This window comes from Pogoniulus pusillus, chromosome 21, assembly GCF_015220805.1.
Source record: "Pogoniulus pusillus isolate bPogPus1 chromosome 21, bPogPus1.pri, whole genome shotgun sequence".
NCBI classification, from domain to species: Eukaryota; Metazoa; Chordata; class Aves; order Piciformes; family Lybiidae; genus Pogoniulus; species Pogoniulus pusillus.
In genome coordinates this window covers 20763461-20789588 of record NC_087284.1, presented here as the reverse complement: position 1 = coordinate 20789588, position 26128 = coordinate 20763461, and the positions used below count along the sequence as shown (strand labels likewise).

General features: G+C 42.0%; 1 protein-coding gene across 1 annotated transcript in view; it reads right to left on the bottom strand.

Moving 5' to 3' along the window:
- Window positions 1-26128, bottom strand: part of MYO10 (myosin X) — a 154295-nt gene that overhangs the window by 5625 nt on the left and 122542 nt on the right. Inside the window, exons 22-37 of the mRNA XM_064161193.1 lie at window positions 25412-25518; window positions 23677-23883; window positions 23337-23376; window positions 22020-22922; window positions 20700-20823; window positions 19220-19463; window positions 17101-17196; window positions 13040-13133; window positions 12243-12298; window positions 9172-9314; window positions 8563-8757; window positions 6661-6818; window positions 5255-5378; window positions 3814-4111; window positions 1991-2198; window positions 1282-1418 (exon numbers count right to left, since the gene is read on the bottom strand). Coding sequence (XP_064017263.1) covers window positions 1282-1418; window positions 1991-2198; window positions 3814-4111; window positions 5255-5378; window positions 6661-6818; window positions 8563-8757; window positions 9172-9314; window positions 12243-12298; window positions 13040-13133; window positions 17101-17196; window positions 19220-19463; window positions 20700-20823; window positions 22020-22922; window positions 23337-23376; window positions 23677-23883; window positions 25412-25518 — 3134 coding nt within the window. The remainder of the gene's footprint in view (window positions 1-1281; window positions 1419-1990; window positions 2199-3813; window positions 4112-5254; window positions 5379-6660; window positions 6819-8562; window positions 8758-9171; window positions 9315-12242; window positions 12299-13039; window positions 13134-17100; window positions 17197-19219; window positions 19464-20699; window positions 20824-22019; window positions 22923-23336; window positions 23377-23676; window positions 23884-25411; window positions 25519-26128) is intronic.

The window sequence follows — 26128 nt, the reverse complement described above, 5'->3', positions numbered from 1 at the left end:
CAGCTGAATTTTGCTTTGTTACAGCCACTATCAATCTGGCAGTGTTGACACAAAAACGATGAGGAGGCTGGAGCACCTCTGCTATGAAGACAAGCTGAGGGAGCTGGGTTTATTCAGCCTGGAGAAGAGAAGGCTCTGGAGACACCTAATAGCAGCCTTCCAGTACCTAAAGAGGGCCTACAAGAAGAATGCAAGACTGTGTACAAAGCCCTGTAGTGACTGGACAAGGGACAATGGTTTTAGATTAGAGAAGAGTAGATTTAAACTGGGTATTAGGAAGAAATTCTTTACCATGAAGGTGGAGGAAAACTGGACCAGGTTGCCTAGGGAGGTAGTTGAGGCCCCATCCCTGGAAACACTCAGTTGGGCTTGACAAGATTCTGAGCAACCTGATCTAGTGGATGTCCTTGCTCAGTGCATAAGGGTTGGACTAGATGACCTTTGGAGGTCCCTAGGTCCTTTCCAACCCAACCAAGTTCATGATTCTATGACAGAAGCTTCTGGTTCTCATCAGTATACCCAAATGATGTCATTTGGATAGATCTACATATAAAGGGAGAGAGAGGCATGCGTGTATTTAGAGCATCCAGTACAATCAAGGACTTCAAGTTGTTGACTGAGTTCTCAGTCCACACTTTCTAACCTAAATTCACTTGATAAACTTTCATTTATGGCTCAGTCAGGTGTTGATAAAAGCAACATTACTAAGTCCTGCTATAAAAGGTAATTGCACAACACTTTAGACATTCTTTTTCCCTCCCTGTGATTATGTGGATAAAGGAGACTGACTGCCATGCACATAAGGGTGACATATATGTACTTAGGCCTGTATTACTCTTTCTTGCTGCAGTGTTATAGGTGGTTTCAGTTTTACTGGCAAGAAAAATGTCGTGAGCTGCACTGTGGTGACTTCCATGTGAAGTTAGGCAATGGGCAGTGGGAATGACAATGACTGCCTCGAGTTCAGTTCTCTCAGTACTGGGATGGCTACAATGGTGGAAAATTTTCTAGTAGTTAAAATGAAAACGTGGAGATAGCAATGAGAAATATTACTCTACTGATGTCAAGACAGCGGAAAAACAAACACAACTGAATAAGTGGCTCATTAATTCATTGAAGGAAAAAAAATAAAGATACTTTTGTTCCACAAATGGCTATGTGTGTGATTCAGCTGCATCACAACATACAGGGGAGAGAAAGAGAAAAGTCAGCATTACTGACAGTGGAAATGTATTGAATTGCTGCTTCTTAAGAGTGGTGAAAGAGAAGAGGTGCACTCACTTTTCAAACTTTGCCAAGACATCGGCCACAATGGTTCTGCTTTCAATTGCTTTATCAGTAGTTCCATTGTATTCAAACAAAGCAAACATGTTTCTGCTGTCCTCCATGGCCAAGCCACGAATTAACTTTTCAACCACCTAATGAAAAACAGCAAATTAAGAAAAACTGTAGCATGGAAAAGTTTACACCACAGAATAAGAAAAATAATTAGAAGTAATTCAGAGCCAGGTTTTACATGAAGCTAAAAACGTTACTAATATTCTCAGCAGCAGCATTAATTGTTCTCAATTCCAATTTAATTTTTCTACTAAGTAACACTGGTTCTTTTTGACTATGTATGTGTTATCATCTGGACAGATAGAACCTCTGCATGTCACCGACTCAGCAAGACCCTTCCAGTTTTAGGTAGTAACTTAGTTCTCATACACACCAATATATGCTGAAGTTAGTTCAATAATGTCCCTACTGAACTGCTTAGATTTTTTCCTGTAAGAATGAACTGCAGTTGAGTAAACTTCAGTGGAATAAAAGCCTTTCTTATAGCAGGGATTTCTTCAGAACATGCTGCAGGGGTTGAAGGGACAGTTCTAAAAGTCTTCCCTTCCCTGAAAGGAGAGATGCTTCCAAAGTTTAATGCTATTACTGTCTGAAACTGGCATGTAAAGATGCACACTGACTGTGGCAAAGCCATACTGTCACCACTTCTCACCTCTCCAGCTGTAGTATGTGAGTTGATTGTAATCTTACAGGAGCCCCCACCATGGCAATACACTGTGGAAGTCATTTCCTGCCTGTCAATCAGAGCTTCGATTTCGTCCCGTGACGGCACAAACTCTCTGCATTTGGTCTTCTTCAGAGATTCATAAGTAAAAAGTGCATATTTCTCCATTTCAGTTCCTGGAAACTGCTCACGAACCCTGTGAAATAAATGAGACTACTTTAAGCTGCCAGACAAGCTCAAAAGTTTATCTTAATTGTCGAGGAAAGTGTTCTAACTTGTGATTTACTGTGGGGTAACTTACAGACTTTAATCATTTTGGACTACAAACTGAGGGGAAAGAAAAACTCAACTACTCTTGCAGCATGAACTGCAGGCATCTTGCAATGCCTCAAATTTGATGGCAAGGAAACTATGAAAATCGTCTTGTAATCAACTCCCCTTTTTCTCAGAAGCAGTTTCTAATGAAGAGCAAATTGCACTAAGGTACCACGAAAGAAAAGCAGTAAAACCTATTTGACTGTTCAGTTTTCTGGCAGTGTCACTTAGGACACCTAAAGACTCCGTGTAGGCTATCAATATTACTGTTAACTTTAATGAACTCAACTCTTAATTATTTGCCCAGGGAGGTGGTGGAGTCACCATCCCTGGGGCTGTTCAAGAAAAGCCTGGATGAGGCACTTGGTGCCATGGTCTAGTTGCCTGGATAGGGCTGGGTGCTAGGTTGGACTGGATGATCTTGGAGGTCTCTTCCAACCTGGTTGATTCTATGATTGAAAACTGTTGATTAAGAGAGCTTTCAGTACAGAGTGTTTCTATAATATTTTCAGTGATTTAGTCTCAGTTTCATAGAGCTACTAAGGTTCAGTTTATGTGGAAAAGTACAGTGACTAGTGATCTACAAAAGCACAGTGACTAGTGATCTACAAAGTGTAACTGATTACTGCAAGATTACAGAAATGTTGTAAGATGATTATGTGTCTGTAATAGTGAAAGCAACCTGCAAATGTTTCAGCTGCATTTTTTCTCTAAGCTGAGTTAAACTAAGAAAGTGAATCAGTGCTGGAAATTTTCATTTCGTATGAAGTGACTGACGTCTTTCACCCATCTTGCTTTGGTTGAAAGGTGTATCTTCAGTACAAGCATTTTAAAAGTATTTATAAACTAATTAGATTTAGCACAGTGATGGACAAAGTCTATGCTGTAGGTTATATAGAGTCAAGATGTAAATTATTGAGAAGTTTGGTGTTGGTGGACTAACTTTCCTAATGACACAGTCTGCATTCTGCTGCACCACAGCATCAGGAACTCCACGTTCTGGTTAATGCTGAGCTGTCAACAATGATTTATTATTTTTTAAATATCTTACAATTAGATTTGCAAACAGATATGTTTACCTCAAATACATCTTCAGATATGATAATGTTCTTCTACCTGCACAAAGCTAAGGTAAGCAGGACAAAGAATTTTTCAACATGTTGGCTTGGACAGCTAAGAATGGGACCTGTGTGCATGGGATGCAAGTCACTGAAGCAAGTTTATACCACTACAGAAAGCCTCCCTTGCATCAATATTAACAAACTCTGCATTAGGTTTTGTGGGGTTTTGCTTGATTCTTCAAATGGGAATAATTCCACCTAGATCAGCTCACACACCCTTTTCCTACAACATTTTGTTTTTAGAGTCATGGTTTGTTACAACTGGTTCACTAAGTGAACACATCTTCAAGTCTCACTTCAACACTGTTACAATTTCTAGTGAAGAACACAGTGAAGAAACTTCTTTTCTTGCTTTATTAGTTCAAAACTTCTCACCTTTTGAGATGGAACTTGAGATATTTGAGGATGCTGCGACTCGGGAGAAACGTGCAACTCATGCAGGTGAGTATTTGCCAACTATACAGGTTCCCCACGCTCCCAGGGTTAGGCACTTTATTGGTCTGTTTGATGAGCTGACAGTAGAGCTCATCTCGAAGAGGTCGTAGATCGTGTCCTGTTTGGAGGATGCCTTGGATTATAGGGATGGGATCAGACATAGATTCCAGCTGCTGTAAAGAATTAAATATCTTGATGGCTTCATCCTGTAGAGTTGTGTAGCCTTTGTCTTTCAGCACTACAAAAGGAAAACAGAGAAGAAGGTGCTTAGATTGAAAGAGAAGGCAGCCAGTTTTAATGTAGAAATGGCTTAATGCTATTCTGTGACTTATGCAGGATATTCTTCGACATGGGCTAACAACTCTTACAATCTACTTAAAAGAACCATGCAGTTCTTGTGTTCAAGAGATGGAAGAAATTGCTCTGATGACTGAATCAGTTAAACCTACTAACCACTGAAGCATTAAATTGTAGAGATGTTATGTTATGAAGTTTCTAAGCTGACATTATACTATTACAGAAAAAAAGTAGAACTGCAAGTCAGGAGAGTAAATGAGCATCAGTCCATCTGTGGAGCTACATTTACTATGGGAAGGCTTTGGCAAGACTTCTGCCTCAGAGGGGGCTAGCTGTTCCTATCCATGGGTAACAGCAGCCGTCTTGCACTCCTGCATGGGACAAACAACTCAAGGGCCAAGAAGGTCAGAACTGTGGTTTGCCATTGTACAGGAGGAGGGGGAAGAGAAGGGAAAGGTTTCTCCCAGGATTTGATCTCCTTGTCATTTGAGGAGGATATCACTTGAGTGAACCGTTTATTCAGAACAGAGGTCTGAGTGAGTAACCTAAGGATATTAAATGACATTATTGCACCTGTTTCAAGAGGAAATGAAGCATTGCTTTTTAAAACCATATCCACCCAAGTGTTGTTTCCCAGTTGTTTCTTATGACAACTGATGAAATGTAGACTTGTTAACTGGAAGTTGAGGCTGCTGCAGCTCCCCACTTGGCATAGTATGCAACAGTGATTTAAGAAGAGTACAATTTAATGAGATGGAATGAATTTGGTTTCGCTGCTTATTTCAGTGCAAGGTTTTTTAAACTCAGTCTTTTTAGTTGTGCTGCTGAGGGTAGCAAACTTACATTACAGCAGCAATGGCAGCCTTCCCTTCTGTAAAACCCATGCAGGAGCACCACAAGCCTGTGGCTCTTTGCTGGACAAACTGCAATTCTCTACCTCTAGAAGAGAACACTAGGCAAAATATATGCATTATAAGCATATATTCTGCCTAGTGTTACTCCACTGTAGCCCACTGTCTAAAAAAAGTCCCAACCTCTGGTTTAATCTTCCACAATGAATCATTTCTGTAACTGAAAAACTTACAGTTAAGATTGATGTCCCCATACGGCAGCGGTAGTAACGGGGAGTGCAACGGATGGTGAGTGTAGCGGAGAATAGGGTTTCTCTTATAAATCTGTTCCACCACATCAGTGTTCAGGCAGTTTTCCTATTGGGGTTAAGAAAAAAGCAGGATTTGGGGTCCAGCATTAACAGTAATATAATGCTTTGTGCCCTTAGGTAGCCTTTGAAAGAATCAGTCACATGCGTTGCCAAAACTAACTGGTGCTAAATCCAATGGTGGGTGCTGTGGCTACCCTGGCACAGTGCAGGCTACAAATGGTCAGTATCTACCTGCTGACCTCAGGCCTTGCATAAACTTACTTCATCTGTGCAGTAAAAAGCAAAACATAGCAGAGCCACAAGAGACAAAAATGAAGTTTCATAAAGTTTTTTGAAGTGCGTTTTCATTTGATGGTCATTTTCACTCTGCTATTTCAGAACTGGAATTAAACCAGCTGCATTTGAGTTTTATTTCAAAATATTTCTCCAGCACAACTCATTGGCCTTTCCTGTTAGAATTTACAGAAGCTACCATCACAAAATAGTCCAAAAAAACTACTGCTGTATCCTGATGCACCCTCTCTGACATCTAACTGCAGTCCGTCCTTAGACAGAGTCTGACAGATGTGTGACCACTGGCTTCTATCAGTCCTGAATTTTCACATGTATCTACTGCTCTGAAGAGCAACAGTGTTCAGAGACTTGAAATTTAGGACTCAATACTTTTTCTTCATGAGAGAAGAGGTGGCACATTCTAAGGGATTTAAAATCTTAGTAGCAGTTGCCCTATCTTGCCTATGTTTTTGGTCTTTTCAATGAATCATCACTCTCTTTCCTGAAAGCACACCAGCAAAAGTCTCCAGAAAGACATTCTTTATCCATGCATGTGATGTCCCATACAGGGCCACAGAGCAGTGGTCATTAATAGAATATGTCTCTCATCATGCAAAGACGTGAGATGCTTAGACCATGCTATCATAGAACAAGAAAAGCACCATAAAGTAAAAACCACAACAACCCACAAGAACTGTCTAGCACATCCTGGTGTGCCCCCTTGCTTTCAACGCTGCTAAGCAGGTCTGCTAACTCATGAACCTGCACGCTGCACTCTACTGCCAGGTGTAACAATGTCTCCCAAGTTATATAAACCAGTGGAAAGAAGTTACCCCTCTTTCCCCCAGGCTGCACTTCATACTTTGCTCATACAAGAGCTTACAAAGAAATTCCCTTATCAGGTCAGTGAAGACATTCAGGCTTCATAATTCAGTTCATGTCACTGTGTGATTAAAACTTTATTTTCTGCTTTATAACCCAATATGGCAAAGCCAAGATAAAAAAGATGTAAGCAACCATTCCTTCCCTTACCACACTTCCCTCTTTGTGCCTACCTTAATATCCTGGATAAGTTGCTGAGTTGGAGTATCAATGGGTGCTTTTGTGTCAATCACGTTCTGGATGGCGCTTGACCAGCGAGTGGCCTCATTAAGCAGTTTTGTGTGGAGATGGTAACAATGCTTGCGTCCGTATACAGTTACATTCCAGTAACCTAGCACAACAGTGAAAACTATCAATCACAGGACCCACATCTTGAAAAATACCTCAGCCTCTATCTGAAAACAGCTGTAGCCCTATCAGCCCCAGTGCTCTGTTCTCAGTCATGCTGGCAGCTCGTCAGAATCTAAGCAGTTGTACAAGTAATCATAGAATCATAGAATCAACCAGGTTGGAAGAGACCTCCAAGATCATCCAGTCCAACCTAGCACCCAGCCCTAACCAATCAACTAGACCATGGCACTAAGTGCCTCATCCAGTCTTTTCTTGAAGACCCCCAGGGACGGTGCCTCCACCACCTCCCTGGGCAGCCCATTCCAATGGGAAATCACTCTCTCTGTGAAGAACTTCTTCCTAATATCCAGCCTATACCTACCCTGGCACAACTTGAGACATAGTGTCGTAATACAGACACTATGGTATCTCTCCTTTCAAAAACTCTAGCAGTAACCTCAGAGTATGACAATCATGCAGCCTCTCCTTTTATCCAGGAATCTTGGTGAAACTGACTGCAAGACAACACTGTGGAATACTGTTAGCTACTTCTACCTTGTGGTCCCTACTTCTCTAGTCCTGTGTCTAACAGGAAAATCTGACGCAGTCTGGCTTTGTACGTGGAGTCTTCCACTGTCTGTGGCCAATGTACAAAGAGGTGTAAGGCACAAACTACATCTGTTAAAAAGTCATGAATTTCACACCAGTGAAATGGCAAATATGATAGGAAGAGCATTTCAGTTCAAATTCTCTCTCTGCAGCACAGTATAGACTTTTTATGAAACACATCCAATTAAAGAAAACCTTTTTCATCTTTCACTAATGAAAGCCTCTTTGGAGCGTCAGTGACCTCAATGAGGTTACACAGGACTGTCAACAGCTTGATTCTCATTTGCAAACAGCCGCTTCTATGTTGGAAACCAGTTCTGAAAATGCACAGGGGCACTGACTCAGGTGTAGTATGTAGGTTAGCACAAACTGGGCTATTAATCTTCATCTCCCTATACTTGCTCCGCCAATGTCAGTTCTCACAGTTCCTCAGTGCGTGAAACAACGCATGAGAATGCTGCCCATATGCCTTTCTGCAGGTCTTTGATGTGCAAGCCCAAGGGTTCACACCAACTCCGCAGCAGTTTTTGAGTCTGTGATAACCTGAATGCTGGTCACAACAAATCTTATTCCTGTATATATTATTACTTCTGTTTTTCTCTGAGTAATTCCCTGTAAAATTCCTCAGTGACTGAAGAACCTAATTTGTTCATCAAACTGGAAATATAATAACCCATTTAAACTATACTTATAGAATCACAGAATCAAGCAGGTTGGAAGAAACCTCCAAGATCAGCCAGTCCAACCTAGCACCCAGCCCTAGCCAGTCAACCAGACCATGGCACTAAGTGCCTCATCCAGGCTTTTCTTGAAGACCTCCAGGCACTGTGCCTCCACCACCTCCCTGGGCAGGCCAACCCCACCTGGCTACAATGTCCCTTCAGGTAGTTGTAGACAGCACTGAGGTCACCCCTGAGCCTCCTCTTCTCCAGGCTGCACACCCCCAGCTCCCTCAGCTCCTCCTCATAGGGTTTGTGTTCCAGGCCCCTCACCAGCTTTGTCACCCTTCTCTGGACACATTCCAGCACCTCAACATCTCTCTTGAATTGAGGGGCATTTTTTGAACATTTTGGACATTACTAGGTAGCAGGACAGAAGGCAACTGAAAGCATATTTGAACTAGAGCAGAAAATTACCTGTCTCTTTGAAGATTTTTTCATCAGGTGGGACCACTGAGCAGAGGCTGTTCAGGACCAGTGTACCCAATTTCAAAGCATTTTTCTCTGAACTCTTGTAGTAGTCCAAAGAATTGTGTGTCAAAACAAACCAACGCTTCTTTAGCTTTAATGTCGACATCTTCGGATTGTTCTTTACTTCCTTGTGTAGCCATCCTGTTACAGAAGCAATGTGAATCACAGGGGTTTTATTCTTACACAGAGTTGGACAAAGCTGTTGCTGAAAGTTAGTTGTATACTTTCATCAACAACACAAATATAATGTGCAAACATTGCTTAGCCCACATACTAAAGAACTCTGAGTAAGATTCTCAAACAAAACACTGAAAATATGAAGATGGAATAAAATTAATATGAAAAGTGGTAAACTTTGGTGCTTACTTTCAGAAATTCATTTATCAACTTACAAACCACTTTTGCCATAGTTACTTTTTTTTCTTTATGGCACAGCAGAAGCTTAGTTTGAGCTGCGCAAAGATGAGGGTCCAGCATGCTGGTCTAATACCTAGACTGCACTGCAGGAACAGCCCTTAATGGATGATATTTATTACTGCCCCACTTAGTTCTTACCCCGCACAATGAATTCCTGTCCCTCCACTCTGGTGTCCCCCTTTGACCTCTGAAGCAATGTTATCCAGTGATGCATCTCTTCAGGAGTGTCAGCATTACAGTGAAGAACACGATTAGCAGTAATGATCACAAATGAATTGGGTCTATGAAAATAAATGAAGATGGAAAAAGCATTTACAGTCAACATATCTACCCTTTGCCTCGCTCACCATAACCATAAACACAGCCCATTGTTGGCATTTTCTATTCAAATACTGTCCAGCTCTAAAGCACTTACTTCATCACCACTTAACCTAAAAGGAATGAAGCATCTGAAAAGACTCAGACTGGATTCACACCAAAATGCTAGGGCTCCCAATGGTGGGAAAGTTTACATTAAATTGAAACTTTTACTACATCAAAATAAATCTATGGTGAGAAAACCCTCCAATTGTTAATCAGCTTTGGCTGTGAATCAGACCTCTATTTTAGGGTCTGATCTATTTAGAGTGTCTGCTTCAGTAGCTACATTGGCTAAAACCAACTACAATATACAAAGGTCTGTAGTGAAGCAGCATGTGAACACAGATGCTTTTATTTTTAATGTGGTGCATTAAATTTGCAGAAAGTACAATCTATTTTTAATGAGAGTCTGGCTTTTACCCAATCCTGCATGCAGCTTCACTGAAGCATGAAGAACTAGCTCATGTGAACTGTGCTGATGGCTCTCTGTGCTAGGGATGCAGGTTCTTCAGCTTACAAATGCTTGCTTTCACCCTTTACCATTTTTTCATCCTGGAACACATGCAAATCTTAAGAACTGTATCAGGTTTAGCAAATGGGAATGATGCAGTCTGGGCCAGCTCGTGCAGAAGAAGCTCTCTCTCTGTCTTTACAGTTCTTGCAACATCATGGAATCATAGAATCAACCAGGTTGGAAGAGACCTCCAAGATCATCCAGTCCAACTAGGTAGAACCAATCAACAATTTTTAATGGGGATGGAGAGGTTCACCCACATATGGCATTCTCCAGAATCACTGTGTGCCACGCAAGAGCTGGTTGATGACAGATTAAGAGTAAATAAAACTGTTGGGAGTTAAAATCAGAAAACTCTGCGAATGGAGGTTACAGTAAATGAAGCCACATGAGAAGTGAGTTATTTTAAAGGTTATCTGAGAGTTCTCTAGAGCTAATGTTGACCAGTGCCATGGAAGAGGGTTAAGAAGCGAACAGAATCCAAGGTTTTGGTCTCCCTCACTGGGGTCCTGAAGTGCTACATTACTCAGGAAGAATGGTGGCTAAGGAAACGCGTCGGCATGTAAAGTGAAGAGTTTTGTGGAGGACTGGGTTTAAAAATGTGTGCATCTCCAGGAAGCAAGCACACACAGGAAGCTGGGTGATGGGAAATAACAGAAGCCTCAGATGAGCTGTAACAAGAGAACTGAAAAAGGTGAGAGCTCAGGTATAACCTAAGGCAAATTCAGCTACTGAACAGGAGGTTATGGTCAACAGTAGGCAATTTTCCAGGCTCCTCTCTTTTCCTACTCAGTTTTGGAGAATGATGGAAGCTCCATTCTTGGCATTCTTGCTAAAAACAGACTGAAAGGGCTCTCTGCTCAGCTTCTCTCTTTTGAGCTTGCAGTAGTGGGTTCATATGTGTCAAGAGAAAAATAATACATTGCCTGTGTCAGTCAAATTTGTTTCTTAGTTGAAAAACTAAGAAAACTGACTTAAAGGAGCAAAAAAATCAAATTACAAGAAAAACAATCTGTGAAAAATGCTTACCAGAAAAAAAAAAGACCTTTCTAATATAAAATGCTGACAGCTCTGGCTATTTGTGTTGTTTTCTTTATGAAGCCTTGGCTCATAATCGCTGTTACTTGTGGTATCTGTGTGTTGGTAGGCCAAGGACAAACCAGTAACTTAAATCCAGTTGTTTCACACATATGCAATGAGGAGACTGGGATGAAGTTTTACAGTACAAGTAATACCTCACAGGTAGTAGCTATATATACCCAGAGTCATAGCCTGAACACAGATTACTTTGTTGTCTCTGCTAGTTTGAAGCTAGCTAGAAAGTTTTGGTGAGAAGAACTAGGTTACAGGCTGTGAAAAGAGAAAGAAATGGTGAAGTCTGCTTCACTCAGAGGCTTGCTGAGATGTATAAGAACAAGAATCCAAACATAGATAAGGGAGTTGCTCTTTGCCTGAGCTCTGAGCTGCATTTCTCTCTAACCTCAGCCTCCATCTCTCTGATTAATCCATTATGCTTCCTAACCTCCCTGGCTGACCTCCATTCTTCCTTGGGGCACAAGACAACGTCTGGGGTAAGGTAGGGGAGTGGGAGAAGGTGGAAGGGTGGTTGGGAGCCCCTCCTGGGGACTCAGGTTTCTGGGAGGGCTGTTGTGTTTCTGTATTACCTTTTACCTTGTCTATATCTGTCTGTAACTGTATATACTGTAAATCTCTGCTTGTATATTGAGCTAAGCTGTAAATATAAGCTTCATTCAATTTCCAGAGCCAGCTGAGTCTAGTCTGGGTGATTTCCAAAGTGTGGGGGGGTGGGGAACACCCAAACAACTACAAACACTCAAAACACTCTCACTACTCCAAGAATTAAGAATTTGCTAACAGCTATTTTTTTTTATGCTGCATTTTTGATCTGGGAAATAATTCTCATCTCTGTGAAACACAACATCTGACATGAGAAGCTGAACAGAAAAATGTTAAGATTAATCTGCCTGCCCACTATATTGGTAAAAAACTGAAAACCAAGCTTTTTTTGTGTGTGTATAAATGAAATAAGTATTTTATCTTCTAGTTTTGGATCACTTTAGTAACTGAACATTTCATACATGAAGCAGTGTCACGGAAGTTAGTGAAGCCCCCACAAAACTCACATTTCTATTCCATATCTTAACATGCAGTGTTTGGTCCTAGGAAAAGGCAGGCAACAGTGAGTCACTTCAGTGCATGACTGGTTAGTAGAATATAGAAACTGAAGTAATAAAGCATAAAGTATAAAGCATAAAGCTATTTTGGCTAGAGAAGGGAGAAAAACAGAAAGTCACCAGACGTGGTTCTGACTTACCTATCTGGATTGTCAGCAGCACAGACAGAATCAATTAGTCCTACATCAAGTGTACCCTATAAACAAAGATCCAACCAGAAAAGGAAGACATTTACTATTACATTACTCACAGACTCTGCAAGTCTCTTCTCAGAGACAGGTGAAAGCAGCAGCTTTGGTCAAGTAAAATTAACTACAAATTTGGGCATCAGTTTCTCTTAACCATTAAAACTGCTGAGGGGAAAACTAAGACTCAGATAAACAAATCCAGCAAAAGATTAGCTAAGATGGAGGCAGCTTAAAAACTGCTCTTATTTTTCTATGCTTCTAAACCTTTAGCTTCAGTATTTCACCTAAAAGTGCCACTGCAATATACATAGCACCCTCTCAGAACAAACTTCTGAAGCCATTAAGCAGAAGTTTTATTTCCCTTTGCCTGATATTAGGTTCCCAATGTATCCCATATACCCCCAGTGAACATTGTACAGAATGATAAATGCAGGATCAGAGAAATCTCAAACTTACAACTCTTCAATTTGTCATTTACTCATTAACCATATCTCTGGAAATTTTCAAATTCATACATACACTGTGGTGCAGTAGAGAACTAGACCAGGAAAAAAAAACAGCCTCAAAAGCAACATTCATTTTTCCTCAAGGTGAATGATGAGGAAAGGAATCAAAACTCTCTTCTTGTATAGTTACAGGATCAAGAACAGGGAGTTTCTAGGCATCGTCACAGCTACCACCAGTTGTGACTCTCAGAAACTGTGGCCACCACAATGCCAATTCTTTCTAAGAGGATAGCAAAGACTTACCACAGCATTCTGTGGGTTTGCCTGCTCATCGTGCATCTCTTGGATCTCCTGCTCTGTGGACGCATGGACTTGACTGAGTACACTAAACCACTGGCTGTAGAGAGAAAGGCAGCAGCCTAAGTAAAATGTTGCTTTTGCACAAGCTTTCTGTTACCTTTGTTCTGCAGAGATCCAGCAGGTTCTGCAAGTTCTTAAAAGCTACTTCAGGCTCCTTTTGTCAACATGCATAAAAAGCAGCAAAGCTTCATGTCAGTTTAAATAACACTGGGAATAAGCAAGCCCCTCTAAATCTCCTGTCCAAGCTCAGGTCATAACCCTTCTTCCTGAAGACAAACGCCTTGTACAAGAAGTGGCATCTCTGAAGAGAGATGGCAGTAAGTACACTGAAATACCTGAATGCTCAGAGAGTTTTTCTAACACATTCCAAACGTTTCACCTGGAAAAAGAATAACTGACCAGCTGCTCACAAAGTCTTTAATAGGAAACCCAACCTTCAGATGGTAGACTCTGCTGCACCGATGGCATGACAGGTTCTCACAACGGTACTCCTGCAAAGGCCACCCAAGCCTACCAAATGCTGTGTACAAGTACAGCTGAGAGAGGAAAAATAATCAAATCCCCAAGCATCAAGCATATACCTCTAATTTTTTGTTCCCTGTGCAGCACAGGAAAATCCAGCTGCTGGAAGGAGCAGTGAAGTTGAACCAGAGCCAGCTGGTGCACCTCCACTGGCCTTGTATATACCTATAACAGGGAAACTGTCAGAGAAGTTTCCAGTACTTCAGACCCTAAGTGTAGAGCAGCAAATGCAGAAAGGTTTAATTCCAACCACACCTCCTGCTTCTGGGAAAACTCTACCTTCCTAGCACTTGGGCATGATAAAGCTCAACTGCTCTAAGCAATCCCACTGAAATCTTAGTGCAAAGCTTAGCCTGTTAGGCAGGTTCCTGAATGTAATTCTCTGAGATAGGAATTTGCTACTCAAATGAAAACCTCCCAGGGATAAGTTTTCAAAGGGCCCAGCCTCACTTTTCTGCAGAGGCTCCACCACCACGAGGTCAAGGAAAAAAAAGAGGACAACTACTGGATTAAACATAAAGCTGTCATTTCTGCAGTTGCTCAGAGTCTGGGACGCTTCAAGTGCTGCCTCCTCAGCTGCAGCATTCAGAAGCCAACCCCTTAGAATCATAGAAGCCAACCCCTTCCCATAACGCAGACATTTGGAAACCAAACTGCCAGGCCAACTTGAGAAAGCTGTTGTCAAACAGGACCCCTGCTGCCCTATCCTAAATACTTCCTAATGGCTTTTGCTTTTGTTAGAAACAATACAAGACATGGAGAAGACTTAAGAGTGTCTGACTAAAAAAAAGATGAAAAGATACTAATTTCTGGATCATTGAGGTCTTGAAACCAGGTTTCACGTACATCTGTCCTCTTGGTTTCAACAGTTACTCCTTGTTATGGGCCATTACATTTGATTCTTTCCTGGGCTGCCAAGGAGCCTTCTTATCTCACCATTTCATTCCTTTGTTAAAAATCAGAGACACCCACAGAGAAGCTGTGCTTAACAATGACTTTCCTGGGTGTAAAACAAGGTCACTGAAAATCTCAAAACAAGGGCAGGGTCATCTACCAAAAAAGTCCCACAAATTAAGCTTTCTTTTTTTGAACTCAGAACTGCAAATGTATTTAAATGTCAAACGTCTATTTAAAGCCCAAATTTACTACACAGCATTGTGTTCACCTTTAGTAACAATTTGCTGGGTTTAAAAGTATAATTTATTTTCAGAGTTTCATGTACTCTCTATGTAAACAAAGGGAAAGAAATCAATCACAGTACTTCGACAAAGATAAAGGCAGATTTTATTCCACAGTTGATTTCTTCCCTCTCAGGACCTCCTCTGTCTTATAGCTGAGTTGCAGAACAGGAATACAGAGATAGACAGACTAGGAGTTTTGAAAGGAATAAAGCCATAGCAGTGGTTGCCCACTGAAGCATTACTTCCAGGACCAAAACAGTTTGGGGTTTTTTTTTGGTTTAGGGACAGGTTTACCTTTCATTTGAACAAAAAGCAACCTCAGATCATAATCAAGTCCAAGACAAAATATGTTTTTAAATAGCAGATCCAGAAACAGCACAGTCCAATAATTTTGTACTTCACTTGCAACAATGTCCATCACTGATGTGGCTTTGACTTTAACCTATCTGAAGACTGAATCATAGAGCTGCTGTGTTTGTAATTTTTATTTTACAGTAATTAACTAATCATAGAATCAACCAGGTTGGAAGAGACCTCCGAGAACATCCAGTCCAACTTAGCACCCAGCCCTAGCCAGTCAGCTAGACCATGGCACTAAATGCCTCAGCCAGGCTTTTTCTGAACACCTCCAGGGATGGTGACTCCATCACCTCCCTGGGCAGCCCATTCCAATGCCAATCACTCTCTCTGCCAACAACTTCCTCCTAACATCCAGCCTAGACCTCCTCCAGCACAACTTGAGACGGTGTCCCCTTCTGTTGCCGGTTGCCTGGAAGAGGAGACTAACTCCCACCTGTCTACAGCCTCCCTTCAGGTAGTTGTAGACAGCAATGACAAACAACTCTAATTCTGGCTTGCCTTCTGTAATTTGGGTTGTTTTCCCTCCCAGTAACATCATCCAGGAATATACAGTCCTCCTTCCCCTCTACTCTGCCCTGGTGAGACCTCATCCCGAATACTGCGTTCAGATTTGGGCTCCCCAGTTGAAGAGGGACAGGGTCCAGTGGAGGGCGAGGAGGATGATTAGGGGACTGGAGGGCATGGCTTATGAGGAGAGGCTGAGGGACCTGGGGCTGCTTAGTCTGGAGGAGAGAAGACTGGGGGGGGATTCGATAGATGTTTCTAAGTATCTGAAGGCTGGCCAAGAATGGGGGGACAGGCTCTGCTCACTGCTCCCTGGGATAGAACAAAGAGCAATAGGTGTAAGTTGCTGCACATCAGGTTCCATCTCAACACAATGGGGAACTTCTTTACTGTAAGGGTCCCAGAGCACTGGCACAGGCTCCCCAGAGAGGTTGTGGAGTCTCCTTCTCTGGAGCCTTCCAAGGCCTGTCTGGATGTGTTCCTCTGTGACCTGTGTTAGATAGGATTGTCCTGCTCTGGCAGGGGGTTGGACTCGATGATCTCCTTGGGTCCCTTCCAACCCCTAACATCCTGTGGTACCTTTAAAAACAACAGAATATGAAGCAACCTTGAAGGCTTCAGAACGAAGCAGCTCAAGTGATGTTGACATAGGCATCCTGTATTCTGGCCTGGAGGCAGCAGGACACTGGATAATAAGCTTTGATTACTAAGTTTACTTTATTTAAATACTTGATTTTTATGGGCAAGGATATTATTATCTTGCAGGAACTGTAGTCTGGGGATTTATTTTTATGTGCTACAACTGATCTGACGAGTAAAGCTTGCTCCTCACCTAGCAGCCTCTCCTAACTAACAGGTTGATACGGATCTTTCAGCAACAAAAGCAAGACCATTTGAAAATCAGCAGAAAGGGAACCATTGCATACTCTTCTTACTGATGAACACACTTTCACCCTACAGTTCAGTGACCACACAGCAACTTCTATCTAAAACAACAAATTAGGCTCAGCTTAGGCAAAGAGATGCCAACCATAAAGAGCAGGGCTTTATTTAAGGTAGATTACTGGCTCTTAAACATTGATGTAATCTATGCAGCAAAGCAGAGCACAGTAATGCACAAGACAAGCATCAGAGGGTGATGACTGCCTCTCTAAAGACATACTGTAGTTTGTAAAGTTTCCAGTAATAAATGGGTAACAGCCAAATTCTATGCAAATTTGCAGTGGCAGTTTCACTCTTCCATGTAATGTTCTGCCACAACATTTTCTTCTCAGCAGAGCTTTCAAATAAGTGTTAAGTATGAGGTTAGTAACACAGCCTGAATATTTTGTGGCAGTGGGTGAACAAACTGAGGAGCAGCACAAGTCAGAATTACATAGAGGTTAAAACAGGGGAGAGAAAAAAGAAGTAAATGAAAAGTCCTGATGATTTTCATACCTTGCATCCTCAGGAGACTCAGCAATTAAGTGGTAGGTCCTATCACTCATTATTAAATCAATACCATTTTCTTTGCCTGTATTATCAATGATCTCTCTGAAAGAAAGAAAATGCCAAGAAGGACAATTATCAACCTTTTGCAAAGGAAGAGGAGACCAACCCCCACCTGATTACAACCTCCCTTCAGGTAGCTGTAGACAGAAATGACAAACAACTCTAATTCTGGCTTGCTTTCTGTAATTTGGGTTGTTTTCCCTTCCAGTAACATCATCCAGGAACATACAGTCCTCCTTCCCCTCTACTCTGACCTGCTGAGACCTCATCCCGAATACTGCGTTCAGATTTGGGCTCCCCAGTTGAAGAGGGACAGGGATCTGCTGGAGAGGATCCAGTGGAGGGCTACAAGGATGATTAGGGGACAGGAGGGCATGGATTATGAGGAGAGGTTGAGGGACCTGGGGCTGCTTAGACTGGAGGAGAGAAGACTTAGAGGGGATCTGATAAACGTTTATAAGTATCTGAGGGCTGGCCAGGAGGGGAGGACAGGCTCTGCTCACTGCTCCCTGGGATAGGACAAGGAGCAATGGGAGTAAGTTGCAGCACAGGAGGTTCCACCTCAACACAAGGGGGAACTTCTTTGCTGTAAGAGTCCCAGAGCACTGGAACAGGCTCCCCAGAGAGGTTGTGGAGTCTCCTATGGAGACTTTCAAGGCCTGTCTGGATGTGTTCCTCTGTGATCTGTGCTAGATAGGATTGTCCTGCTCTGGCAGGGAGCTTGGACTCGATGATCTCCTTGGATCTCTTCCAACCCCTAACATCCTGTGAGCCTGCGAATGGAGTCCCTAATACGGAGTGGTGAAACATTTAAGTTGCTGAGTATGTTAGGAAGGTGCTCACTGAGTATTAAAGTTACCTAGAAAATCTCTTGCTTACTTGGTGTGACATACAGCTCTTTAAATGAAAGCAGCCTTTCTTATAGCTGCCTTATGGGCAAGTAAGTACTGATTGAACCTCCAGGTCAAGTTAGATTCAACAAAAAACTGCAGAAGTACTTTCAGCAAGGAACTTCTATACAGCAGTGCCAGTGAAAGAACATAGTGACAACACCACCAGCAAAGATGTTGAAATGTATTAGAAAATATACTAAATAAATGCTATGGTGCATGAGAAAGGGTAATTTTTGACATGAAAAACAAACAGTAGGAACTGCAGGCTCTGTTCAGTCAGCAACCCAGGAATTTTTCCAGGCTCAGTCAGTATGTTCACTGGAAGTACTGACTTTGTTCTGCTTGAAATCAACTGCAAGCCAGGACTTCCAAAGCAAAGATTATGATTTCAGCTTACTTTAAGTACTGTGTTAAATTAACAAAATGAAATGGATTGTTGCAGATTACAAGGAGCAGCGTGGAATCAAATGGTACAGTCATTGCTATTTTTCTCTACCTTGGAAGAAAATTTAGGTAGACTTCTATACAAAGAGCATGCTACCAATGCTAGCACACTCTAATTTTTAAATGAGTTAACCCAGATATTCTTAAAGCATCTTGACTGTTTAAAAAAGAAAAATATCATCCCTTAGAAAACTTATTTCGATGCAGGCTTCATGAAGCATAGAATTCTAGGGCACGAGGAACATTACTTAGCAAAACTTAACTTAGGAGGTTTAGTAATTCTAGTTTTTCCAAATGAATGCATGCATTTGAAAGACTTTTCCATCACTCCTACAATTATTTCAAAGATGAAAAGTCCTGTACGTGCATGTGGAAGATACAGCTTTGACCCATGCTAATTTAAATACATTCAAGGCCTATTAACTCCACTGCCTGCAGCTATGGACTTGGCAACATGCCACAAATTGCCTTGGGTATCATTACAGCCTAAGTAGGGCCTCTAGTCTGGGAGAAAGCATTGCTGGGTTCATTATAGCAGCAGTTTTCTGAAGTATCTGGCACTGGCACTCTGTAGACCTAAGAGAGAGTCAGGTGAGGACATCTGCGTTCATTACCTTCATCACACAATCACGCTCGGATTAACACCATGTGAAGGCAAGGCACTCAACATCTCAGCTCAAGCCCCACATAGGAAGAACCAAGTCTAACAGCAAAACATTTAAACTTACTTGGCTGTTCGGACATCAATGGCACCCTTTAGCTTCTCCTCACTGTCGTTTTCAAAGTACATCAACCTGGCCTGCCTGAGAACAAACCATCGTTTCTTCCAGTTCCTTCTGGAAAGCGTTGATGATCCACCCCCCTTTTTGTGCAGCCAACCCTGCTTCAGTGCTTCCTGCTTGGAACGAAACCACAAGAAGGTCTCATCTTTCAGGACACACCAGCGTCGCTTCCATGTGTTTATTAAGCCACCTGGCAAGAAAAACAGATGTGGATTTATACACAGTTAAGAGAAACAATTACAATACATAAACCAGAAGCTGTGACCCAATCCGAGCCGGAAGATGCTGACCATCAGTGCTGCAGTTACACTGAGTTTCTCCTGTAAGCTAAGAAACCAAAGTTCTCATTTTTGTCTATCTTTAAGGCTACCAATATTGTTAACAAGCTAAAGACCCTTGAATAATAATTTATAATGCATCTTTATAGAATAAAATTGATTCTGTTATATATATAATTATATATACTTATATGTGACATACATTATTAAGAAGTCTGATGGCATATGAGAACCAGATCTTTAATGATGTTTTCTATGTATCTCAATGATAACCTAAGAAAGAGTTTAGTGTTAAACTCTTTTCTCTCTCCAGGTTATTAGGAAGTAACAGCTTGCAAAAGCTAGAGTAGGAAATACAGCATCACGAGCTCGGTGATACCAAAGTGTGCCTACACAGCAGACAATACACCATGCACTATATTTACATCACAGACATAAAAATCCTAACCAAACCCATGCACTTCTGTCATTCCACAAAAACTGGTTGCTAACTTGGTCAGCAATAATGCCATGCTAGTAGTGACTACCTTATTTTCCATGCAAACTTAGCCATGTGCACATTCATCACTGTTCCTATCCCAGGAAAAAGAGTGATGCTACAGTGACGGGTCTCATACATTTATTATCTCATAGATTATGATTTACTATCAATCATCAAAAGATAAACCCAAGAATACTGAGTGTCTTCTTTCAGGTCCCTTTGCTATACAACCTTCTGTGACTTCCAGATCCAGAATGAAAGTTCACTCAGGTCAGTAATGTGGAATGCTGTTTCCATGACAACATTTTGGGAGCATGAATGAGTTTTCCTTAAAATCTGGTACAACTTTTGAGTTGTTTTCTTATATTTATACTAGATATTACATTATTTACAAGACAGCAAAGATGTAAAATGAGACAGAGGCAGACCAAAACGTTGATGTTCCTTTGCTGAGAGGAAGACAATGCTAGATGCAAGCCACTGTGAGTAATTTAATTCAAAAGCAGCTCAAATTAAGTTACCTTTCCATCATCCTTTAAAAAATAAGAAGCTATATACAATGTACAACAAAACAAGAAGCTACAGCTTAACTCTTCAGGAACTGGAATGCAAGGCATAATAAATATTTCTGGTTACTGTATTTAGAGAATTCCAATTCATCCAGTACCTTTCATGTATAGAAAGCTGTGAAAGTAGGGCAAGCTGACACAGCTATAGACTGAATCCCTCCGGTAGGAAAGTTCATCATCTGTATCAAACCTGGAGTCAAAATCTTCTTCACTGTCTTCAAACTACAGGAGAAACAAAACAAAGGTGACATGATCACTCAGGAAGGAGTTTTGACAAAACTGATCTAGTTTTCTGCTATAGCTTTTTAGGATGTATTGGAAGAACATGATTCCTCACTGCTTTTCATCCAGATAACAAAGGAAGAAGTACACTGTACAAAGTTTGAGCTTGAACTGCTTACAGCTGCTCAGGAGGATATCCCTGTGCAGGAGCACAGCCAGAGTATGCTCCACTCTCCTGCCTCCCTGCAGCACTGAAGTGCTGTGGATAGCAATTCAGAAAAGTCTTGAAAAAGAAATGTTCCTCGAGCCCTGGTTACAGCTTCCCTCCAGCCTCACCCTGAATTATCAGAATTCTGTTCTCTGACAAACATCTACAATTGTGCAAGAGGAATGAGTTCTGAACAGCTAAAAATCTTTTCCTCTTAGGCAAGCAATGTCAGATTATCCCCACGACCATGATGGCTCTTGTTTTGCTTTTCATTGCCTCCACTGTAATACAATATTTTAGTGTGAACACTCTTTCTGTCTCACAGAAGTATTCTGTGAGGAGGAGAAGAAATCATATCCTTAAAGAAAATACCTGTGGGAGTCAATCCCTCAGTATACTCAGTGAGGGGTACTACAAAATGCTCCTCAGTACGAGTGCCTGCCTCAATAATTTTAACATTTGCCATCATGTGAAATTTGCTCTCCAAATAACCTCAAAATGCACCCAGCACTTCAAGCACTGTTGCAAGCAGCTTATTTCTCCACTCTGTTTCAGCCTGCATGCATAACTGAATCTGTCTTTGCTGAAACCAATTCCTCACCATGCTACTCCGACTACAAGTACACAGAGAAGAGTTTTGCTTAGGAATTACACAACCAAGGGCAGGCACTGAGCTCTTTGCCAAATAATGTATTCTTCAAACACTTGCCAAATAATGTGGTTTTCATTAAAACTGATAAAACCATATCCCTTCATAAGCCTAGAACTGCAAGCACCACTGGACCTATGCACTGACTCTAGTGGCATCTAGATGTTAACAACTATGTCCATACACACAACTATGTCTATAGGCAGTTTAAGCAAGTCAAACCACACAAGGCAGACATTAGTAAGAACATCTGTAGTGATTCTGGGGCTGCAAAGTTGGGGGGGGGGGAAATCAGAAAGCATGCAATAGTTATTAGTTAATAAAAGCAGTGATACTTACAGAAGACTGAGCTCCTTCAGAGCTAAATCGGTATGCTCCAGAGCTATTGTATGTCCCCACTGAGTATCGGTAGTCCGGTGACCACTGGCTACTGTGCGAATTAGAGAAGGTCACACTGCTTCCAGAAGTAATAGCACCATCTTCATAATCATCTTGGTCATAATCATAGTCTCCATCAGGAGAAATAAGTTCAATGGAATTTGGGGGTCTACAAGATACATTTTCTGGCATGCAGTATGTGGATTCACCACTTGAAGAATTGTGGAGACTGACTGCATCGTGGGCAGGAGGTATCAGCATGGTGTCGCTGGCAGCAGGAACTGTTGGCACCACAGTATCATTCATATAGGGATCCTCCTCTGAGGAGTCATCGCTCGTTCTGATGCCGCTGGTCCTCTGATCAGAATGGCCATGCTCACTTGGGTTGGGCGAATCCTTAAACGCGTCATCATCAGCTTCAAAGCCCTCATCTACCTCCTCCTCAGGATATGGCTGGCTGAAGTTAAAATTGGGCTTTTCACTGCAGGCAGTTCCAGTCTGTTCAGTCAGCTCAGCAGAATACCCATTGGCCACAGAGAGAGACTTCTCAATGTTTCGGACGCATTCATCGATCTCATCAAAGTTCAGAGATTCCAGGAACTCCTGGGCTGCTCGACAGGCTTCATCCTCAAGCCGCCGGAGTTCCTCATCTCGAAGCTGCTGCAGCCTCTGTAACGAAGCCTCTGTTAAGGACAGCTCCTGCTGCTTCTTCACGCGCTGCAGGTCTTCAATTTCTTTCTCTAGACGTAAGATTTCTTCCACCTGCCTGCTTTCTTTCTGCTTTTGCACCTTCTGTTTCAGCTCTGCCTCCTTTTGTGCTTGCTGAATGGCAGCCAGTTCCTGCTTCTTTCTCTCCTCTTCAGCCTGCATTTGAAACAAAAGAAAAAGGAATCATCAAATAGAATAACCCCCTCAAGTGCAAGGCACCTTTAAAAAGATGTGTTTGCAAAGCACTGTATTGCTGCTGCTATGCTATTTGTTTTCAAGGACCTTTATCCACACATCAGAAAGAAAAGGAAATGAAAGAAAAAGGAAAAACGAAAGCATGATTACATTTGCTCACAGATACTGGCATGCAGAAAGCTCAGTCTTTGACAGAAATTAACTGGAGCATGAGGTGAAATTTCCATGCAAACAACTGTATCAATTTTCCTTTGGCTTTATCTGCCAGCTCCTGTAATATGTTTAGTTTAAATGCCACAGATGCCTTTTTTTTTTAATGGCTGGGTTGAGATACTCAAATAAACAGGAAAGCTGAAAGCATTAAATACCACTTACCTGCTGGGCAAGACGCTCTGCTTCCTGCCTTTGTCTTTCCCTAAAAGTGAGGGCAGAAAAGAAGTTAGTAAACCAAGGTTAGCATAAGGTCATCACATACCTCAGCTGGGCACTAGCTTAACATCCAGAGCTCATCTGCCCTGTGGAAAAGGCAGTCAAAAACAAGGTCACCAAAGGTACATTGGTGAATGTGAAACTACCATGACAGCTACATGCACCTTTTAGCAAAAGAAGCAAAGGTTTCCAAAATTACTTGATCAAGAATATCTTGAAATAAAGGTTATTCAGACAAACACCCAACGGGGCACAGCCAGGAGTGATGTAAGCCAGCATACTGCACCTTTCTTCCTCCTTTCTTCTTTCCTCCTCTCGTCTCCGCTTCTCCTCTAGTCTCTCCCTGTAAACACGACGAGCAAGCTGGCCTCGCCACTGCTTCTGAAGGATTATGGCTGCTTTCTTCAGGCACAGGAACTTTTTTCTCCCACTGAAGGCTCTGTAGTTCTTCTGCAGCACCACCACATAGTAGAGAACTTTTCTGTATCGCTTTCTGGGAGAGAAAGGGGAAAAAAAAAGGGCAAAATTTTACAGAGAGAAGGAAATTATGACCAGCCGCAAAAGGTCCTTGCCATGGTGACCTGTGATGATGAGCCCATGGTAGTACAATGATTTATTATTTCTAGCTCTGTGGTGCCTTCCTCATTTTCATTCTGTGGTGCCTTCCTCACTTTCATTCACTCTCCTCCCCTTGAGAGAAAAGAAATTAGTGCCTATGACAGTGCTGTCTGTGCCTTCATTAAGGAAATGCACATGACCTGTCTAACATGTTCTTATGCCCCTGACAAAAAGATGCCAAAAGGACAGGTCTGTGTGCACACAGGCCAAGAAAGAATGTACATCCTACATCTCTATCACTAACACCAAGATAGTTCTGTCATTGAAAAAAGGAGTACAGCACTGAAGCAACACACTGGTCAGAAAATAAGGACATGACTTAACACAGACACAAAGAGAAATTCCTTCATGATGCAAACAAGCTTCTTTAAAGTGTTCTCAACTGATTTGTAGAAAAAGAAGAGAAAGAAACAAATGGGATGAGCAACTCCACTGGTACATTATGCATGAAGCCAGGTAAAGAAATGAAACTTTAAGCTTTTTAAGAACCAAACTGATTAGATTCATTTGCCTTCTCCTTTTTAACAAAGCAAAAGACAAGCCTGACTCTCAGCTGGTAACTCGGGGCAGCCCCACTAGGTGCCATCTAGCTAGAGTTCCTCCCATGGATCTAATGGCATGATACAATTACATGGACACTGGCTGACTTCCAAACTTCCATACTCTCCCATTCATTATGTTAAAACAATTCAAAATCTATTTTGTTCTATTTGTTGCTCTGGAAAAGATACCAGGTAGTGTATTTCCAGGAGCCACTTATAGGATTTGGATGCCTGGTCCCTAGGAAAAGTTATGGATTGTGAGATGGATTTAACTCCATGATGTCTCACCCATTGTGCTCATTTGAAGCTAGCTAGAATGTTTTGGTGAGAAGAACTAGATTACAGGCTGTGAAAGGAAAACAAGGCTGATGTCTACCTCACTCATAGGCTTGCTGAGATGTATAAAAAGAAGAATCCAATCATAGATAAGGCCCTTCTGCTGGGGAGCTCCAAGCTGCATCTCTCTCTCTAGCCTCTCTGCTGTTTCTCCGATTAAGCCACTTTGCTTCCTAACCCCCTGGATGAATCTCCATTCTTCCTTGTGACTGGGGTAAGGTTGAGAGGGGCATGGAAGGAAGGTGGAAGGGTGGTTGGGAGCCCCTCCTGGTGACTCAGGTTTCTGGGAGGGCTGTTGTGTTTCTGTATTACCTTTTACCTTGTACATCTCTGTCTATAGCTGTATATACTGTAGGTATCTGCTTGGATATTCTGCTAGCTGCAAATATAAGCTCCATTCAATTTCCAGAGCCTGCTGAGTCTAGTCTGGGTGATTTCCAAAGCATGGGGGGATGGGTAACACCCAAGCCATCACATCCATTTATTCCTAAGTTTGATAATTAACATTCTCATCTAGTCACTTACCGGGCTGCATAACCTAAGATGTGTGCTCGGATAATCATCGCTGCCTTGGTGACTTCCACCTCTCGCTGTTTCTCCAACTTGTGCTCCAGAGACTCCCGAAGAAACACCTACACAAGAAAGCATCTGGCTTTAACAACTTGCAGAGAGCACTGTATAGAAAGGATAGCCAAGGTGCTGCCACTGTCAGTTTGGGCAGCAAGCCTCAGCTTTCAATTCAGGAACAAACATATCATGTTCTCAACAGGTAAAAAAAAACCCACAACCCAAAACTTGTTCTCTCTTAAAAGAGATCATCACCTGCAGATGGATTTCATTGGGAAGAGCCTGATTGTGTATGTGTGTGTGATTACACTAATGGAAACTGGAACTAGAGGAGCAGGAGTTTTCAGGAAGCAACATCATTACTGCATGCCTTTAACAGCCTTTCACACCCGCAAATAACAGACCGAAGAAGCTGTAGGACTTAGTGTGGACTTCCTGATTTGTGGGGCAGATATCCTACCCTGATAATTTAGCTGTTTCACAGTAACATCAAGCTCCACAACCCCTTACAGGCCTCACTGCTTCAAATGACACTGCTCTAAGCCCGCAGAAGTAAGCAGTACTGAAAGTGGTTTCATATTTAGGCTGACTCAGCTGGGTTTTCCTGCTGCTACATGGGGACACATCTGCTAGGGCCAGACACCGCACCATAGCTGCCTGCCCCCCTGCAAACAT